This window comes from Ptychodera flava, chromosome 16 (genome assembly GCF_041260155.1).
Source record: "Ptychodera flava strain L36383 chromosome 16, AS_Pfla_20210202, whole genome shotgun sequence".
Lineage (NCBI taxonomy): Eukaryota > Metazoa > Hemichordata > Enteropneusta > Ptychoderidae > Ptychodera > Ptychodera flava.
The window spans coordinates 35952630-35974881 of NC_091943.1; the positions used below are offsets into that span (position 1 = coordinate 35952630).

General features: G+C 36.0%; 1 protein-coding gene across 2 annotated transcripts; it reads right to left on the bottom strand.

Moving 5' to 3' along the window:
- Positions 1–3488: 3488 nt before the first annotated feature.
- LOC139114705 (aldehyde dehydrogenase family 3 member B1-like) lies at positions 3489–21946 on the bottom strand. Of its 2 annotated transcripts, XM_070676576.1 has the most exons (15): positions 21732–21941; positions 19986–20129; positions 18985–19080; positions 17625–17760; positions 16553–16638; positions 15556–15719; positions 14582–14759; positions 13426–13478; positions 12175–12301; positions 11721–11791; positions 10275–10390; positions 9500–9629; positions 8057–8192; positions 7747–7815; positions 3489–5832 (listed from the first exon to the last, which is right to left on the bottom strand). In XM_070676576.1, exons 1-14 carry the CDS (start codon positions 21747–21749, stop codon positions 7792–7794), a joined length of 1479 nt encoding a protein of 492 aa, XP_070532677.1. In that variant the 5' UTR covers positions 21750–21941; the 3' UTR covers positions 3489–5832; positions 7747–7791. The 2 variants fall into 2 exon arrangements, with proteins under 2 accessions (XP_070532677.1, XP_070532678.1); XM_070676577.1 differs by lacking the exon at positions 7747–7815 and having other exon boundaries at positions 21732–21946.
- Between the last annotated feature and the right edge of the window lie 306 nt (positions 21947–22252).

Below are 22252 nucleotides of genomic sequence, written 5' to 3' on the forward strand. Positions count from 1 at the left end.
AAAAAGTTGTCCTAAAAATCCAGTAGTACGTGTTTTGACACAATTTGAAAAGAAAACTTTTAAAGCAAATCTGACTGATGTCCCCAATTAGATCACGAATACCGAATTTTAAAGCAATTCAATGAACAGTTTCAGAGAGAAGATTTTTTGACCAAAAATGGAAAAAAAATTAACCCAAATACATATATAAATATTTCACTACAATCAGAAGAAATCTAAGTACAGTCACCTTAGGGAACCTGCATACCAAGTTCCAACCAAATCTGTCCTTTGGTCATAGAACTTTAGCAATTTGCAGGATTTTGCCCCCTGTTCACCACATTTGCAAATTTTAGACACTAATATCTTAATTTAAACAAATTCATATTTCCATCCCTGTGTGCACCTGCACGTCAAATACTGAGATATTATGTGCTACATTTTAGGAGTGTTGATGTGGACAGTCATACGTCCATACATACATACATACATACATACATACATACATACATACATACATACATACATACATACATACGTACGTACGTACGTACGTACGTACGTACGTACATACATACATGCAATGATGCATACAGATATACAGGCGCCACCGATTCACCATATAAGCTCTCTTTGGGATATATATATATGCATGCATATATATATATATATATATATATATATATATATATATATATATATATATATATATATATATATATATATATATATATATATATATATATAAACACCAAATGCTAGCTATAAAAAGTACAGTCTTAATCCTGTTTATTCTTTTGAAATATGAGACTCACAGAAAATGTCAAACGTATGTTTGGCGTAGAGTACATTTTTTGTCTCAAAATACACGAGTATATTCTCATGCGAGGGCGATGTCGTCAGACAAGACTAACCACTAAAAGGATGATACTAGGTCATCAAATCTTTCAATGTCAAGTTCATTTATGTACAGCATAAACTACCCAAATATCCATTATAAATTAGCTTACAATCGGTCCATGAGATTCCCACCTAGAGAGAAGGAATTGTTCCCTTCACTTAGAAGCCGTATATTTATCATATAAATGACTCCTTATATGATCACACAGTTTTTAGGCAGAACAACAAACGAGTAATGTCAATTGCAAGACGACGATTTTCCTCATTTCAACCTACACGTAATTTCACCAGCCCCATTACGTATCCATGTTATAGCTAGTTTGCCATGACAACGTCACGACAATCACTGTTGGAAATCATTAAACCTAGTTTAGTCCCGAAAACGCTTTGTCTGTAACTTGTTTTCAGATATCCCGAGTTAGGCAAACACCCAAAAATGTGTTACGTTCCTTCCCGAATTTAAGATGATTTCAGATTTCCTATTAAAACGAGGATTGTGTACAGATTGTGATTCTCTGCAGTGGATCGCCTATTGCCGATGACAAGTCAATGAATGGCTGATGACTTACCCGGAGCACAACGACTCACTCTTTTCAGAAAATCCGTCTTCACTTCCAAGTCATATCCTACGGCCGCGGCAATCTCTCTCTCTCTCTCTCTCTCTCTCTCTCTCTCTCTCTCTCTTCTCTCTCTCTCTCTCTCTCTCTCTCTCTCTCTCTCTCTCTCTCTCTCTCATATGTAAAGACATCTACACCTCTATCGTTTCTTGATCTGTACATTTTGCCGTACTAAAAAGACCGGGGCATGAACTCTAAACACCATTAAATGATATTTGTTTATGCATCGGGCCTTACACTACATTATTTTCTATTTCTGTAATAAGAGTTATTGCATGCATGAAAAGCATTGGCCTTCCCCTGATTGTTTGCACAATAAATGCTGATTCTTTCTCCCTCTTTCCGTGCTAAAAAGCAAATGGCCTTCCCCTATGCTAAATAATTTACTTGCTAGAAAAAAGAGAAAACAGATAGAGTGTTGGTAACAGAAGAGTGGTTAATATTCCAGCCCCATTATGTGACATATATAGTAGTGTGATTTCAGATGTCTATATCTACCTGGAAGGCTTAAGCACTTTGTATTAACGAAATGTTAGGTACACAAAATTACTGAAAAGGGAGGGAAAATCACAGTCGGGGCATTTGACATGATTGCAGTAACTTATCACATTAAAACTGAGATATTAATTTTTATAGCACTGATGATAATAATGATGATGATGATGATGATGACAATGAAGACGGCGACAGTGGTGGTGGTGGTGGTGATGATTAGGAGGAGTAGGAGTAGGGGGAAGAGAAGAAAGATACTGTTGAATAGGAAAAGGAGGAAGATTGTGGTGATGAATAGTATGTTGTGACAATGATGACTTGCAGCAGATTATGCTTACGATTGATAGAGACTGCTTCAATACTCTCTTGTGTTTTGTTCACACATTACAGTAACTGTTAAAGTATATATCATTGCCTGAATACATGGGTTTATGTGCCCGAGAGCTGGTGACAATTTGCCTGACGCCAGGAAGGCAAATTGTCTCCTGCTGCGAGGGCACATAAATGCATGTATTCAGGCAATAATATTTTTATTACATGCCTCTTTACAGTTAACACGATATTACATTTAGTTTCTTGCAGGGTATTTTCAAACAATTTTTTCCATTATCGACCAGCATCAAACAGATTTTTAAGGAAATCAAAATAGCAGTGCGTGCATGGAGATTTCATATCAAGCATTCAAGTATCTTTATTACATGTCCCAATGTGAGTGCAAATCAGTGCATTGATTTGAATAGGAACATCCAGGGAGTTAGCGGGCGAACAGCCTACGACCGGTTTCCATAGTTACCAGTCTGGTGATACCAACAGAACGTCAAGGTAGATGCTTAATGCTTTATGTAAAATGTCCATACATGGAAAGTGCCAACCCTGCCCAAATTGCACCAGCACACCCCCCCCCCCCCCCCCCCCCCCCCCCCCCCCTTCGCTGTTAATTCTGTTCAGGCCTTTGGTATACCCATCCCTGCCTGCAAGCCATCCGACTCCACGTGTACATGTACATGCGTACGCATTCATGCATACATGCAGTGTGCCTATCCAATGAACACTCAGTCCACTTGTTCCTTTAATGTACATACATAATAAGCTTTCTGCAACATGCAAGTTCAAAGGCAAATCCCACTGTGTTTCTAAAATGATTTTCTTGATGACAAAGGACAACAATATTTGTTCATCAAAAACCATGTAGATTTTGTTCAGGTAGATTATCTTCGCCGCACTCAACTGTCGTTTTATCCATTGTCTCATGCCTTGTCAGTAATAGGCCTATCGTTGTAAATATATGGCAGAAAATTGCATTTCGAGTCAGTCAGAAAGGAGGATAAGAGTTATTTTAGTTGTTTTCTTAAGTGAACTGTTGCCCAATACACCACAACATTCTTGTCAGTTTTGCTAGCATTGTGAGCATGCAGTGTCTCGAACATCTTGTGGTGGGTTAAGTGTACATACATGTATACATCTTGCAGACTTCTTATTGAAAGAATTACAGGAATCCAGTTGCACCTTTGCAAAAACAATTTTATTGTACTGCTCACAATTACTTCTACATTTTCTTTACAAAAATTTGCTTGGCCTTCAAGAAATATCTCTCAGCAAATTGACTTTTATAATCACAAGATGTCCTGTTTATCATCATTGCTGTCAGTTAAACTCACCTACTATCAGTACCTAAAATCCTTTCTCGTGATGTAAAATATTAAAATGGAAGAGTCAATATGCCAACATATTGTTCATTTTTAATGCAAGAATTTATATTTTTATCATATATGGAATATATAGAATCTTTTAAAGAAATTTAAATGAAATATAATTGTGCTTTGGAAGACTAAAAACACGAGACTAAATTATATCTTCCCTAAATTTTCTACTTTATGTAAAAAGTTTACTGTCTGGACAGTTTTGAACTCATTCTCTAGTACAATGATAAGAATCAAAATAACATAATTGAAAAATTTCAACAAGAATGCAATTCCACTGACCTGAGTTTCAGTTTCAGTGGATGCTATGTCACCTGTCTGATGTGCTAATGTATTGAATAACAGAATTCTGATTCATACAGCTGAGCATGGCACTGATATAATAAGTACTAAATATGCAACCTATGCTATTTGTACATTTTGTACATATATTACGGGTAAATTTTACAAGTATTTCCTTACGTTGGTTGATTATAACATTGGACACTCATATGTTTCAAGCATTAGCTGGACCAAGCAGGATACTTGGTATTTTGCTGATGCTAAACATCTATCGCACGTTTCCATCATTATCTACTGCACAATTGTACAAATTTACTTGTAGTAACTGCTTAAACAGTCTCATCTGTAATTTCTGCGACAAGTTGCCTGAATGTGTAATCAAGAGATACTTGGGATCCAATGATAGCCAGTCATCTTGGAGTTGAAAGAATGGAGTCGATACAGTCCAGTTACTATCTGAACAGTTATGAAATAACTTGTAAAGTAAACAGTATAGCAAGTAAACAATATCATAAACTTGTGCCTTTGCTTTCATTTGTCTATTAACTATGCTAGCCTGCAGCACTGAATGGGTATAACATATGTTTGACAGTTTCACATGAGTACATGGAAGTATTAGACATCAAAATTTCAAACACACAATATGCTGTGTATGAAGAGATGTCACATCAAAAGATCAACTAAATAAATCATAACGGTGTGTTACTGGTAATATCATAATGTCCATATTGTTCTTTCACCATTACCAATGTACCAAATTCTACACAAATGCATTTCAAGTTAGACCTTGCTTATAGCAAAATATTGATGAGTATATTGCTTTGATGAACCTATACAAAATTCAAAAATTGGAAATAATCGTTGAAATAATCTGAGATTGTTTAACAACCATGTATTTCTGCCATTATTAATACAGCCATGAACATTATCTATTGCCTTTACCATGATAAATTTCCTGTGTATTCTGCATATTTAAATTCCAAATGAGTCTTTATGTTACACAGACTGACATTATACGTATATCATCAAAGTCTGGTTCCAGTAACAGCTAGCATGTGGGCGTGTCATCAGAATTACCAGTTTATGTTTTCCTCCTATCCTAAATTGGCTGAAGTCTTATCTCAACACTGCACACCGGGCATCTTTCACACCTTTCTGACCTCTGTGTATCAGTCGCTCACCTTATTCATGGCCCAAGATAAGGATCTAAATCATGTAAATTACTAAACTGTGACATCAGAAGCTGCTCAGAAACAAAATCTAGTAAAAGACACAGAAGTACAATGTAGCTATCAGGATTCACAGGAAAAACAACATTTGTTCATATTTCTTATGTTGATAAGATGTCAGAATAAACTATGATATTCCATAATAGTAATTTCATCAAATGATATAAGCATGTTTACTATACATTTTGTATCAAATTAGAGAAATATTATGTGCAGCAAATCTGGTCATGAAATTTATTACATGTATATCTTACATGTATGTTAATCTTTGTAGTAATGTTGGGTTCCATGTGTTGTTCCTATCACAAGTTCTAGAAAAATTTTTTTCCTAAATATCTAATCATCGACGGCACTGAAAGACTTGTTTTGTTTGAATCATTGTGTACATCAATCAGTGAAAGAATTGGTGTCTAGTGATTAAATTACAGGAATACTGTCATGATCACCTGACCTTTTTACATGATTGATTTGTATATAATGGACGTCTCCCATATCAAACACTCTTGAGATTCAGAGAGCACCATACACACTTGTTTCATCTGCATACTATTTAGTAATTTCAAGACGTACTGTTGGTTGGCTTGTCTTCTAGATGTTGATACTAGCAGGGAGGTACTCACTCTATCCAAGTAACTACATCAAAGGATAAAAGAAAAATTAAAAATTAGTTCACAATGAATCCTTCATAACAAGGTCATGCACGCATTTTTCCTACATGCTGTAGCATTACAATAGAGGAGTTGGTGCTCCATACCCTGGCGGTTGGTCAAAGTAAACATTGATGTTGACAGTGTTTTTGTCAAAGTTGATGGTGACACAGTGTTGGGTATAACATGCCAATGATAGGTCAATGTTGACCATGTTAGGTCAAAGTCTGTGGTAACATCTTTTGGCAGGGTTCAGTCAAAGTCGATGATGTATAATGTTAGGTCAAAGTTGACGGACATTAATCAAAGGACACTTTCAAGAACACTTTAAGCACTCTAAGGCAGTACTCTAACAATGTGAAATCAATTGCCACAACTTGCGATACTGTGCTGTTTTATACCATATCATGAAATAACACAAAATAATATATGTTTAGCTTGGTATATCATTTCTTGGCAAAAGTTGTGGCCCTAAGTTAAATAACTTGAATGCATCTCAGAGTTCTGCAAAAGCCTGTCACAGAGCCATTGCTGCTTCGACTGTTTGGTTAAATTTGATGAAAGAACACACTTGTCTACATTGACAGCAACTTGATGTTCAGTCAAAGCTGACGATGTTTGGCGTAATGTTGATAGCGAAATTGCACATTGTCTTTTGCCCTGAGTTCTCAATACAGCTGTCAGAAATTGATGGCAAGCAATCTTGTCTACCATTCATAGCATGAAACCATGGGATATGTTAATCATTGTGGCAGTGGTTGCATTTTCTATAGATGTGCTCAGGTATTCACACACCAAATAAACATACTAGTAATTCACACAGCAAAACAAAAACAAAACCTATCAGTGTACCTTACACTTTTCCTGCAAGTAATTTTTTTCTCGTTTCTTCAAGGTGTACTGAATAAAAATGGGCTATTTACTGATCACATGACTTTTATACAGGTCAAAACTTGACGTCAGAGTAAAAATATTTTAATTTTTAGGGCAGATCAACACCACTCTTTGTCCAACATTGATTTAACAACAATTCTAAAATAAAGTCATTAGCCATGATAATATCAGCTACAAGTTTTTAATGTTCTTTATGTTTGTGAAAGTGCTAAACATGTTGACTGTATCAGTTGAGAGTCATTTTCTGTTCAAGACAATCATGATTATTGAGAAATGTTGAGTTTGGTGATTCTTAGTTTTTACATGGACACATGTTTTCATTTCTCCTGCAAGTGGAAAATAATGACACAGGCCATGAAATATTTTGCCCACCTATGTAATAACTGACAAATATTTGCATTATAAACTGAGTTCACTCAAACCAGACTAACAGCTTTAGTTTGGTACCAAAAAGTATCCCTTTTCCTACAACTTTTGTCTCTTTGTGTTGATGTATAATAGTGTCAATTCAATAATGATAATTTATTTGATATAATGCAGACGTGATATTTTGCTGAATGATCACTTTCAGTAAACATAGCATCTAATTCAATGATCAAAATCTGAATAAAGGCAGTATGCCTGAGATATCCAAAACATCTGTATTCAATTGAACAAAAATCAGATCAGAATTTTTCATGATGACATCTTTTGAGTCACTTTTATTTAAAAGTCATGACATTACATAGTGGCTACATATCTAAGATACACACATGCAGAAGTAACTAAACTTATATCCCACACAGCTTGCTAACTGTGTTAGAATTTTACACAAGTTGTTATGGTGAGAGAATTTTTACGATGAAAATTTGTAGATTTAGCACAGTGAGAGAAAGTTAGGGAGAAAGAAAGCTGGCTGCAAAATATCAAAACTACATGTGTATACTATGATGAATTACTTGTAACAGCTTGCACCAAATCATTCAGTTGCTAATAAATGTAAATAATTATTCATAAGAATACTTACATTTAAATTAACTTTGGCCAAAAATTATCTTGTAGGGTCATGTGATCAATGAATACCCCGTAACCTAGACTACAAACATAATAGAGGAATTATGGCCATGCCTTACTTTTTTTTCATGCATCTGAGCACCGTTTTATATGATAATGAGGTTGCTATGACAACTTCCTACGGTGACATTTGATCAAATACATGATAGCAGATGATATGAGCTGGAAAGTTGGGCTGAATATGCCATGTTTTTGAAAAATTGAGCATGCATAATTCCAATAATGAAATGTATGACTTATCACAGTGTGAATTTGATACTTACTTTGAATATGAATGCGACGATTATACTGAGTATGATGATTGGCATGTACTGACTTAGGCCACTCTTCTTTGGTGATTTCTTCATCAACCACATCATCCAGCTGGATTTTTTCTCCGAGTAAGGAGGATATCTGATACTGTAAGAATAATAGACAGCAAAAAGAAATTTGAAATCTGAAGCTGGGATTGCATTAGCAATCACTGAGCGCAAGTCATTTTGATGAAGAATGTACGATAGAAAATTCTTGTCTCATTTTAAAAGGGTCTGTGTTTAATAATGAGAAGTCCTGGTACCAACCGATCACTATGAAAGCAAGCATGTTGCTATGGTAACAGAGTTGGCCATTAAAATTTTAAATTTACAATCCTATGTCAGCGTGTTGGCCTTATAACTGAGAAACATTGACAAAATGTATGAGTACTTGTTTCACTTGGTCAGTGAACTATGATATCAGATCCACTGTGATTGCCATGAGGTTTCTTCACATGCAACCTTGACATTAATTCTAAAAGAATTCGCTTTTCAAAAACCAATGAAGAAGGGATTTGTGCTATCTTTATTTTCTCAGAACAAAATGAGCAATGAATAGTATGAATCAGACGGCTCAATTACTATCGCTTGTATGCTTCCTGTGTACTCAGCTTAATTAAATCCTGATTCATCTATCTTTGTAAATATTTGGAAATAGATATTGGATTGGATTGTATAGGTATTAGTTAATCTGATATTACATCTTTGCCTAGACTAGTGAATATCCTAGGTCAGCAGAAAACATTGGACAAAGTCATCTCAGTAAGTATACAGGTACATGCATGTGCGTGTCTTTGCTCTGCTTTGACTGCGGAGACAATCATATCATTTACAAAAATTTTTTTTTCTAAAATAGAGTGGAAGAGAAACATCATAGATCTTCACTGTGGACAGTTTGAAAATACTACAGAAGACTGAACACGTTTTTCAAGGATCCATGGTTTTATACTTTTTAAGTACTTCAGCTCTGTGAATAAATATGGTGCGTTTGATTCTACTAGCAAGTTTGTGCTGATTTTCACTGAAGCATCATGTGAGGGCGCTCTGAATGTTCTAGGTGTCTGACATTGGATCATATTTCGTGAACAAGTAAACATCAATGAATTCACATGAAACATTCACTAAGAATCTTCCTTTAAATCTGAATGAAATCTACTCAGCAATATGGTCATATTGGAAAGCATGCACACATAGTCCTATGTACACATGTACATGCAGTAATACCAGTAACGGGTAATCCATTTATATTTTGTGGAGGTTGAAATAAAGTCAAACTCATCTGAACTTGACTTTGGACAGAGTGATGGAATAATTTTTATAGTACTTGAAGCTTTCAGCAAGTCTGACTTTTTCATCACACACTCCATGCATTGCAATTTTTCTTCCAAAAGTAAGAAATGCATTTCAGCTTACTTGTTAACTTTTTCCATGCCTTGATTCTTGATCAAAACACTTCGTTTATGTGAAAATGTATCAAATGAAAATTTTCCATGGTAACCACCCATACCACTCTCACCAACACCACCAAATGGCAACGTATCAACTGAAATTAAAAATCAGAGAATAAGTATACAAACTGACCAGTCATGCACATCAAAGTTTTAATATTTGTAAAAGTTGACTTCTTCCGTAGTCCACACAGTGCTGAATTTGATAAACCTTAATTATTCATTTGTATTGAGTTATATTATAAATAACTGAATGTTATAAAGGTATGTTTTATTAAGAGAATTTGATCAGTTTGTGGATAAATATGTGTGTGTACTTGTATGCACTGTCATGTGCATACCTATGGAAGTATGTTTGTACATGTTTATAAAGCATATCTAGGACATGACACAAACAACTAAAGTGTTATTTACTGTAATATCAATGCTGAAACAGTCGCATGTGATACTAGCTTGACTCTGATTTCTGTTTCAATCTTGTAACTTTATAAATGTTGCACATGACCTATGATTCCTACCTACTGTATGGCAGGTATTGGACCAGCATGCAAAGTATTGCTAAACCACAGTATCTATGTACATTCCATATCATTGATTCTCTTTCATTTCCAGCTTACTGTGAGATTTCCTTATTTTAAAACAATATTGATAATGTCATTTCACACTGTCATACAATAGAGCAATGGTACTCAAAATTGATTGGTTAGACAATACTTCAAATGTTAAGTTTGAGTACCTACTTCCGGCGTGTAGTAATGTGTCATTGCCACAGAAACCACCACTGGATGTGTTGTCGATGACTTCTCTGATCACCTTCTTGTCATGTGAGAACACGTACATGGCCAATGGTTTTTCTCTGCAATGTGATGAAAGATCACAATTGTATAAAATTCTACGACATCCAATACAAAACACATGGTGACTTCATGATGTGAGGAAAGCTACGGTCTACCATGGTGGCTGCTACATGTACACACGTATCGTACACTGATACCGTATAGCAACACAGAAACTTATCAATGAATGAATGAAAACCAAACACTGCACAGATATATGTATGTATGGGCCCATGGAAAGATTTGTGGACACTAAGGTATTTGACAATACATGTACATGTTCTTTTCTGGTATGTAACTTGTGTGGACAGACATCGGAGCTTCTGGAGCAAATTGAAGTTTTCACTGTCTAACTGTCGTAAAACTGAAAATTTCCTCTTTCCCCGTAGAGTTAACAAAGAGTAAAGAAACCATTTTGACTTTCAACAATTAGTGCATATACAGTAATTTCTCTAATCAAAAAATTATGATTTTTATTCTTGATAAAAAATGAGAATGGTTATTACATAAACAGTTTCCTAGGGGGAAGGGTGACTAAAGTTTAAAAGTTTCAGGTTTTAGGTACGTATTGCATTAAATAAGGTTAGATGCTGCAGTATGCTTTGATAATTTCCTTTATATGGAGGTTTGTGATGAAATATGGTGAAGTCTGAATACTATGGCCAAACACTTCCCCAGCCTGGCTTTGTCATACCAACGACGTGAGCATTCTAATTGTAGAACTCAACTGAAAATCCCTCTTACTAGCCTAAATACCAAGACCCAAGTGCAAAGATGGGAGAGTATGAAAACTTCATGTAAAAGTGGAAATGAAACAATTGCCAAACAAGCAAAGCTGGAAAACCTGCAAACGACAGACTATGCAGACACACTAAGCCAGAAAATGGTCTTACATATAGCACACATGCAATTGTACATTGCTATAAACTGTCCAAGTAGATTTTCAACATGTCACAAAGTTCAGAAGAATGACTCTCACTAGTAAACACCAAACAGAATCTTTGAGCTTAATCATAAGTCTTAGGGATGCCATCATAAGATTGTGGTTGGATATACAGAATTATCTACTTAGGGCGTGTTGACAAAGGAACAGTTACGTGTACATTTATCTGACATGCAATCTTACTTCTAAGTGTAGTGAAAATTGCTAGGGAAAAAATCTTGTCAATGAACAGTACAGTACAGTACAATGTATCATGGGTTAAGGCGGTATAAAATACTATTGAGAAAAGTAAAATTTTGTACTCATATACATGTATCTATGTTCTTTGTCCTAGATAGAACTTCTGAGGATATTGCTTTATTGTGACCTGACAACTGAACAATATTGTAACAGGAATGGTCACTGACCTTCTATTGATAAATTGAATAGCTTCTTGTACACCACTAACATTCATAATTGGCAGGACTGGACCAAAGACCTGATAAAAGGAAATACCATTTTGAAAATTCAAAACAGTAACTGTAGGTTTTTATTGTGTATTTATATACCAAGATAATTCATTAGCATTTACAGAATTTCGTGCTGAAATATATGCTTAGAGGAGCATACAAATGTTATGAAAATTGGCAATGTTGGAAATAAATACACTGATTTTTTTTAGCACTCCTAAACAGGGTTGGGCTTGCGTACGTTTTATGTACAGCATGTTCTAAAGTTTCTTAATGCCATATTCTTCCAGTCTGTGGGCACATTATGGTGAAATGGTTAGAAAAGAAGCAATATAAAAGTCGAAATTGATGGTTTGTTCCTGACAATGATGATAAGATATTACCACCAATAAATATGTCATTTGCTGCTTACCTCTTGTTCCATGACAGGATCTGTAGTTTGGACATCAGTAACAACTGTTGGAGAGATGTACCTTTCTGTGGGGTCACTCTGACCTCCAATGACTATCTTACCATGCTTCATCAAATCTGATACACGCCTGCAAATATTCAGGGAGATCATTGATGGCATCGTCTTTGAGTAGGTTTAGCTTCATTAAAGGGACAAAGTTGGCCATTTTTCCATGAATTTTGTTTGATGTGAGATACTACTTATATTGTTTGATATGTTGAAAGATACTGAATAAGTGGGTGACCATGCATATATTCAAACCCGATTTAGACAAATTGAATGAGACCATGGCGAAAATGAATTAATGGTCATGACCATTAATTCATTATCGCCATGGTTTCATGTATAGTGTCTAAAACCGGGGTCAAATATATGCATGGTCACCTATTCATTGAGTATCTTTCAACTTGTCAAAGAATATAAGTAGTATCTTGTATCAAACAAAATTCATCAAAAATGGCCAACTTTGTCCCTTTAAGCTTGTATCAATGAGATAATTTCTTATAATATTGTATTTATCACTTGTTTGTGACATTTTCATACATTGTGTGACAAGACTTCCTTTAGGCCCTTCATACCTGAAAGTCATGGGCCCTACAGAACTCTTTCCCATTGTGTTGCCTCTCCATAGATAATCTGAATGCTACATGTACAACTGGTTTCTTGTTTTTAAGCAAGTTTGAAAGTGATTTGACAGTTCCTTTGGCTGCCTGGAGAAAGTTGATAACTGACATTTGTTTTGACAAAATAAACTTCTGCAACAATTCATCATATCTGGAATTTATCAAAACAGTATCTTCACTGGTCCACTCACTATTCAGTGCCATAGAAAGGCATTTCTATTTCAGGCAAATCAGGTTTTATTAAATATTATTTTTATACCTTCTAATGGAGACTTTATGATCTTCAAATTTCTTAAATTCATATTTAAATTATCCAACAATCTGTAAATGTTATACCTTTATGAAAATGTTCTTAATCAGAAAATCCACACCTGGAAAAGCTGAACTTCACAAGATGTTACAACAGAGTCAGTGATCAGCAGATAGGGGACAATTTTCGTAATATTCTTTTTGCAAACTTTGAAAGCACCAATTCCGCAAAAAACAAGTGACTGTCATTAATGCAGTGTATTCAGGTTCACTTGAAGCATTTGGAATTTGAAGTATATGTATTACTCTATTCAAATTATAAATTAAGCCATTTACTTACTGGAAGTGCCTATCATTGATAATTCTACCATATGAGTCTGATTTCTGAGGGTTCTGAATTAAAGAAGAAGAAAAAAAGAATTAACAAGGCACATATCCCAAAGATTACTGAGACACAGTCTGCCCTCAATGTTAAAATGATACATTACTGACTCAAGAAAGTTCCTGTCACTGGGGGCGCTGTTGTATAGAAGACCAGTGCAGTAACCAGAAACAAGTTTGTATTACAGTTCCTCCACTAAAAACATTGTGGAAGCACTGTGACACTACTGTAAGAAATGGAGGGGTCCCATGCAGACATTGCTTTGATTACTATTGTTGCCTTCCGACTCATTCATACATGTATGTGTTTCAACTTCTCAAAAATGCAAAAGTTGTGTCTTTACGAAGCAATTTGTTATTTATGAAGGAAAATTTGCTAAACACTCATGCTTATCTTTCCATGATTTATTCCCATTTAATTAAAAAGAACACTTGTTATCTGGCACACACAGTGAGATGACAGCTAGGGTCTAAAAGGACATTCTGGGAACTGCATCACTGTATTGGATATTGAGCCAGAACAGTTTTACATCAAAATCAAGGGTTTATTTGCAGAGTATGTCAAACAGAAAAGTTATGATGTATGTGTATTGTAAAGATAAACTTGATTTTTGTGTGATAGTCAGTGCCATTTTCGGTGGTTTTGACACTTTTGCCTGTTTCACCTTTGAAACAAACATTTCTTTCTTTCTTTTTAACTTTTGAACCATGTTCAGATGTCACTAGGAATTAGGGTTAAAAGAATTAATTAAGTAGCTGGCAAAGTTCTTATGTTAGAGAGTCCATTCATCGTCCTCCATCACTGCAAATTTCAGCCATCATATGACATAATGTTACTCTTATAATATACAAAACTTGGAAACTTAACCCTTTCACCACCATGGATAGAAGGACCGTGGTTTGACCAAAACCTATTGTTATCAATGGTGATTGTGGACCTGTTTATTTGGAACTGGGGTTGAACAGGTTAAAATTGAGATGCTAATGGAATGTGCTAACAGCTTATTTAAATACAAATGGATTAGTGATTTCTGTCAAAAAATTGGCATAAATTTTTTTTATGGAAATGTGCAAATTGGTACTAGCAACATGTTAACACTGGTAATAACATTTACCTCTCCAAAGAAATTGTTCAAAGCATTTCCAATCTTCTTGACTAGTTCATCCTGTATTTCCTTCTGACATATGATGTAGTCTGGTGCAATGCAAGTCTGGCCTGCATTCAGAAACTTGCCCCATGCTATGCGGTTTGCAGCCACAGTTAGGTCAGTATTAGTATCAACATAACAGGGACTGAAAGTAAAATTGTCAGAAAAAAACACACCAGTAAATGTCATTGTTGTAGCATTTGTTCAGTAAGAACAATTTTGCTACCATGTTGTAGATATCGTTTTGCATTCATTGTAAAGACATGTATTATTTATTCATGTTGTGAATAGATTCCACTGTCCATGAAAGCAATTGAGAGAAATTAAGGCCATTCTATTGAAAGAAACAAACAATAATGTCCATGACTGATTGATTAAAAATGAGGGCAAGTACCATCAAAAAATAGCATTATTGTTATGGTTACTAATTATGATATGAACAAGGTCAATAGACAAATGATCACAACTAATCATAACAACAGCCTAAAAACAACATGAAACGTGAGCTGTGGTTGAAAGAACTGGCAATGAACCACTGAATGAATACCTTGAGTTGTGCATAAGAGATAAATGTGAAATCAAAAGCCACTGAGACTTATTCAGCCAGTGTACAGAACTGAAGTGGCCATACACTTTGTAATATTGTAAGACAAAAATACATGAATATGATGAAAATTAGCTTGGGCATGTTGCCCTACCTCTCCAGACAGACTACGTGAGGCACTAGCTGATCTGCATTAACTTGGCAGACAGCTAAATCAATCAATGTGTATCGCTGTATCTATTGTTAACGCCATACATAGTTCACCATTTCATGGTATACCGATACAAACACTAATACTCAGGGCATTCACATTTTATGCATTCTAGTATTGAGTGGACCTGCTCAGATAGTGTACCCCAACTACATTACAAGGGCAGTATAATCATGTGCTGTTTACCTTTTACCACCAAGCTCCAAGGTAACTGGTGTCAGATATTTAGCTGCAGCAGCCATTATATGCTTGGCAACACTTCCACCTCCTGTGTAAAATATATAATCAAATCTTTCTTCCAGCAAGGTTTGTGTCTCCTTGACAGCTCCACAATACACAGGATAACAATCCTACAAATTGACATTGATCATAAAATATGTGTAAGTGATCTAACACTGCTTCATCCAGATTGTACAATCATTTTAACATCACTGTCACTTCTGCTGAAAAAAATACATGTAACATTGGCTTCTTTTGACACTTTATGTTACAAGTATGAATAAAAGGATAGTATCTTCCCCTCTCCCTCACAACGTTTCTTGATACATCCCTATGGCAAGACACAGTAATATTGTTTCTCAGATTTTAGGCAACAAGTGAGGGCTATTCTCTTTTTCACGAGAAAGTTAATTTCCCTGATAGTATGAGGTTAGGAATGCCCAGCAATGCAAGAATATCATATGAGGTCAAAGAAACAACACTAAATGTTATGAAAAAAACCTACAGAATATGGTCCCCAGTTCTGCAATTAGAAAAACTGTACGCTGGAAGTTACTGTGTTTGCATAGCTGACTTTGATGTCCAATTTAATGACTGTAGGAGTTTCAGACTAGTCCATGGCAGTTCATGAGTGAAGGGTTGCTAGTCAGCAAAAGTTGATCAAATACCAAAAGTGAAAAGTGTGTGCAATCCGTATTTGCCTTTACCCATGTGCTGCTATGTTTGGAAATATCAGTTATGATACCTTGCTTGAATGAAAATTGTTCATACAGTACATGTTGGTTGAGTTCTCTGTTTACACGTTGACAATTTTGAACATGTGATAAAACCATAGTGTAATGATATTTCCATGCGTGAACTATGTTATCAAAAACTTTCAAAAATTGTACAGTTCATAGTCATTTCACTAGTGATTAATATAGGCATGGCCTAGTACAAAGTCAGAAACCAAAATCACACATACATTGTCAAGGTACTTCGGATAAAGTCTGGCCAACAAATCTGCTGTATGAGAGGAAAGTTCTGATGGCTTGGTGACCACACAATTCCCTGCAATGGATCAATGGATAAAAACAGCAGAAACAACAAATATTACATACATGTACTTAAAATTGGTCTCATATTGGACAATTTGTCCAGGACTAGAACAGGAGTAGCCTGGTCAAAATGATCAATATGGACAAGCTAAATTATGTTTGACTAAACCAGGCAAGTGTGGAGGACAAAGGTTAGGTACGATATAAAATTTGGAAAAGCGTAAAATTGTGTATGCATTTTGCTGGCTCTTAATCCAGCTTGTCGTGACTTAACTGTAATTATAGTTATTCAAATCTCGGTTGCAAGAGGTCGTAGGAATGTTACCATGGTAACTGTCTCAGTCCTATGTCAGGCACTGAAATTAAACAAACCAAACCTACTGTAAAACACTTTGAATTAGCTGCATGCTATTTCAGCGATTTTGGATTTTCATTGCAATCAGCTGGTTTTTAATTTAGCTGAAAATACACCTTGACCATATTAAATATGGCCCGGGAAAGTTGAAATTTGTAGCATCTTAAACTAGCCAATTTAAACACTTATAGAAAAACTAGCTGAAAAAAAGATGATAGATAAAAAGACTTGTTTTACGGTATCCCAAAATCAGGATTATTTTGGCCTAGGAGTAGGTTAGGTCCAAGAAAAATATTTTGAATTCACAAGACAGAAGCTTAGGATGTGACTAGATCACAATGTAACAGTGTAACAAGAAAACATCTGACAAGAATTAGAAAATAGTTTCTTAAACATTGCAACATTTCCAAAATCTTTGATATATGCTTTAGAACTATTTGGACATAGTTGAGCAAAACTTAGAAAACATCTAAAAGCACAAGTAAGGCTTAAAACCTAGTTTTGCGAGATTTTCATGTTTTGTTCCAGCACTGTGGCAGCAAACATTCCTAAAGTTAGGTCTTAATACTGTCACTGGGGTTGGAATTGACTGTGTGGTCAATTTAGGGGCTGTTAGAGCTCCTGTCTTATAGCATGTAACATACCGGCTGCCATTGCACCTATCAATGGTAGGAGTGTCAGTTGAATGGGGTAGTTCCATGCTCCAAGGACCAAACACACACCAAATGGTTCTCTTTTTATGTATGCATCATCCATTGCTATCAACATATTCTTCTTAACCTGTAACAAATAAATGATAAAGCTGTCTAACTTTAACTTCTTCCATTTACATGTACATGTATGTCATTACCTCGTACTTAAGACTTGTCACAATCTATTGATTTAGCCTGACACATAATTATGACATACCCATTTAAAGTTTCCCATGGTCACCTGTTCTTGTTGCTGGGGTCATCCCCCCCTAAAGTTTACCAAACCAAGGGATGACAGAAATGTTACCAGCATTCCAAACCATTTGCCCATTGCCTGTACCCAATGCATTGAGCCTTCAACACTGTAACTACTGACACAACTGTGACTTTTCATATCAGGAAGGGAACAAAAGTTAATGGTTTCCTAAATGGTGTAAGTAGATTGAATATCTCATAAGTTGGACAGAAGATCTTTGGTAAGCATACCCACTGATTGAATGAACATGAACAGTATGAGAATCACCCCTGTTCAGCAAATGGTGTTGATATCTGGTTTTGTGTTTCAGTTTTAGTGTTTAAATTTAGTGTTCGTTGGCGACATAGTTTCTAGCAACACATGATACACATTCACGGTATATATTGTGACCACATGATCAGATTTAATTAAACGTGCTGCAGCGTTTGCTCCTGGCCTTTGTGATTGAAAGGGTAGACACCCTCTTCCAGACCTTTCCCCTGCAGCCATCAAAGCCTAAGTTGCTTACCCACTCAAAATCTTAGAGGGAACACTGACTGTCACATTGAAAGAGGAAAGAATTAAATATTTCACTGCAATATTTGAAATGGGGTCAGACATACTAATACAAAGTTTTTATAATATGTTATGATATGGTTGCATTAGCATAATTAATGGATATGCCCATTCTTAAATGTATGCACCAAAGACAATGCATTATGGGAAGAGTAATTAAATTTTTAAAGGTACATGTAAGCGGCTAAGTAATTCAAAGACACACACCAAAAATTTAACACATGCAAGTTTAATATTTCCTTAATTGTTTCCAAGTAGTACCGGTATATGCCCATTCAAGAATCAGAGCAAAAACTTTATTTTCACCTCCTCCTTACACTGCAATCTGTAAACATGCAGGTGCTTTCAGTACAATACATAAAATTTGATAACAAAGATTTGTTGGCAGAAGAGGTACAAGATAATGTCCTATTTAAAAACAGTGGCTTCTTTTTATGAAACCTCCAAATACCTATGTGCAAGACAAGGCAAAAACAAAGTATTTAATTACTTTGGCCTTACCTTTTCTGGCTTCATCCAGTCTTCCAGGTTATTCATTGCATGGACACACTCATTTCTGGCCATACCAATCTCCATACCAAGGGCTTCTGCTTTTGCCTGTGAACAAACAATTCCAAATAATTGACCAGTTCATGCAAGGAGTAATGTGAGTAGCAACAACTTCAAAGCCAAACTAGAAAGTAATAATTAATTCTCTTGGATTGTAAAGTGTTGGTACGCCTTGGTGGTCACTGCTACTGCTACACATTCCTGGCAGATTGGAAATCATGTAGATTGTTGACAGTCCCTTGTGCCTTTTCTGTCTCTTATTGGTGTAGTCTCTTGCACATACGACGGTGCAGCAATTGCAAACAAAAGCATACATTGACACAAGGGACTGTCCTCTGTTTCAGGATTTGGGTGGCTATCAATTATTCATGAGATTTGGCGTCGAGAACATGGCAGAGGCAAAGGAAGAAATTTGCATAAAGTTCATGAGTGCAAGTGAGATGAGTCTGAGAACAGCTGCTGTAATAAAGATGCCCACTGTATCAACTAATGTCTGCACACAATTTAGTAATTACATACATACAGTAATTCCTGCAGCATACATATAAATAACTTGTCTCTGAAAGTCTTTGCAGAGCGAATATCCAAGTTCATGCAAGGCATTGTCATAGTAAAGCTCCTTGGTTGTTGCCATTTTGCGTCGCGCTGGTACTGTTTCAAGCTGGCCAAGCCGTGACCGGCCAATGTACAACCTGCTTCACCTGTCAATCATTTTCTCTGTATTAGGTTATAACAGGGTTTCCCTGTTGTTGTCATTGAGGGTGCAGCACAAGAGGACAGTCCCCGTGCCTTCGGCACTCACAGCTGCTTTCAGAATGCCCAGCTCAGGTCTTTGGCACTAAGCTTGCAATTCCCCACACCGTCGTATTTGTCGGGATTATATACATGTATGCTTAGATATAAATTACTTGTTCAACAGAACTACATTAATATCACACTAAAATCGTTTTTACCTTGTGTAAATCTTTGTAGAGTGCATCAGCTATAGCATCTTCATTTTCATCTATCAACTTCAAAAGATTACCCAGCTGTTCAAGACGAAACTTTGCAGGTTTTGTCTTCCCACTATTAAAAGCCTTCCGGGCAGTTTCAACAACCTGAAAGTAAAGAGAGATTGTGTGGACTATCATCAGTGTGACATATGCAATATAAACTATTATTTGTGAAACAATACCCAGGGTGGTGTTACTAATACATGAATGACCCTGTCTCGTTTATTTTCCAAATAAAAGTTCTATGATGCATAGTAAACAACTTTTACCTGTTGTTCTGGTTTGAAAACTTTGGTTTTGAACATAGGCATGTTGTTTCATATTACTGTCTATGCTAGGTGAACCCTTTTGCACACCTTATTTGCTTTTCTGCTCTGTAATATTACAAGGTACTGAAGTGGCAAGTTTTACTTGTAAACGCCCTCTGCAGCTATACCTGCAGACTGGCTAAGATGCCTAGCCTGTAATATGACAGATTGAAACATTAGGTGATAGCACATAGGTTTACCAGGTTTGACTAGCAATATAATTAACAGGATTGTTCAAGCAGCAATATGATTTATCATCAAAGTTTGATTGTGTTTATACTGACTATATCAAAAGGGGAACAACCATTATGGTTCTCAGCTGAGGAGAATCATATACATGTACATGACATGCAATTTTGCAGATATCCATATTTTAGAAATAACTGGGTCAGTATTGGATAAAAAAGAAACTGCAGAAACAGAACAAATGGGAGACAATGTAGTGGTATTTATACAGTATTTATTACTTTTCAGATCTTTTTTTACCTCCATGGTCAGATAAAAGCAAAGCTTCATCATAGATGGTGTGGTAGCTGAGAGACAATTTGGAACTGGTTGTCTTGGATTGTTTATCAATACTAATTAATTATTAAATAATTATCAGTTGCACCTGAAAAAGATTGCCTAGTCAGCCAGAAAGGACACTGGTTGCAATATGCAGGTGATAGGTTTGAGAAGTTAGTTAATTGAATCACTGTTAATTCTTCTGGTACCTCCACGGGTCACGGAATCATTGAACATTTGTCTCCGGGCTGGCTTTGAGTTTCAATGATTTTCCCCCAAAAGACAGAAAGTGTTCTAGCGCCTGTATCTGAGAAAAATGCCATCACATTATGTTAGGAAATAGAAGCATACTCAGTCCACCGATTGTGTTTCCTATTGGAACCACTGAAATGACAAGAACACAAACACGCCCATGTTTCCATGTTTTGCTTTCATTTGGTGTAGACAGGGTCCTTCCATGCAGTGTAGACCATTTTGGCCAAATTACAGAAAAAATCCTGTCCGAAATGATTGCATAATGAATAGCTCTGGTTTGTTAGAGCATAGACAGTGGAAAGGATCTCCAGCTCCACTGTCTATGGTTAGAGCAAAATTTAGTAGAGAAACCAAGCTTGGTCATGTTTTAGGTTGATGTGCATATGAATACATGTATGTGTCATGGCCTGGTTTTCCCAGGCAGGCCATGCACAATCGACTTATATAGGAGGGTGCTCGTTGGTGGGTCAGAAAAGAATGATGGCCTATACCAGTATATCACATATTCTCGACTCAACCATTGGCTTCAGATTTTTATGGAGGTGCTTTGTCAAAAGTGTATGAATATTGCACAGGGCGTATGCGGTATAAGTTGTAACGAGTGTGAGGCACGAAGAACAAAGTTTTCATGTCTACATACCGTGTGAGCATTCGCCATTTTCTATCAACACAAGTAGCAGCTTTACGCTTGTTTACATGTAAGAACTTCTGCACAAGTAACGGTTCTCAAACTATGGAGTAAACGTGACTAGACTCTGAAGCTTGCACTCAGGTAGCAAAACTCCGATATTGTACTTTGGTCACCAGTCACTGCAACCAGCGACCTACAGTGCGTTGACGTTTGCACTTTGACCTGCACTCCGAGACATGACGTAATTTAAGGTATAGATTAACTAAATATATTGGGTCATCCCTGTAAGATTTTGAGTGGATGAGAAAGACCTAATAGAGAAAAAACTTGAGGAATATTTTCCTTTGAACAAAGTAGGAAATATGGGAGATTTGATGGGAAACTTTGCGACGCGCACACACTCTGACAAAGGAAACAAAACAACGATTTTTGTGATACGTACACCATCCATGTCACTTGTTGTAGCTGTGGATAATAAAGATGAGGTATGTAATATATTAAGTCCAACAATGTATAATACTGTATAAAGA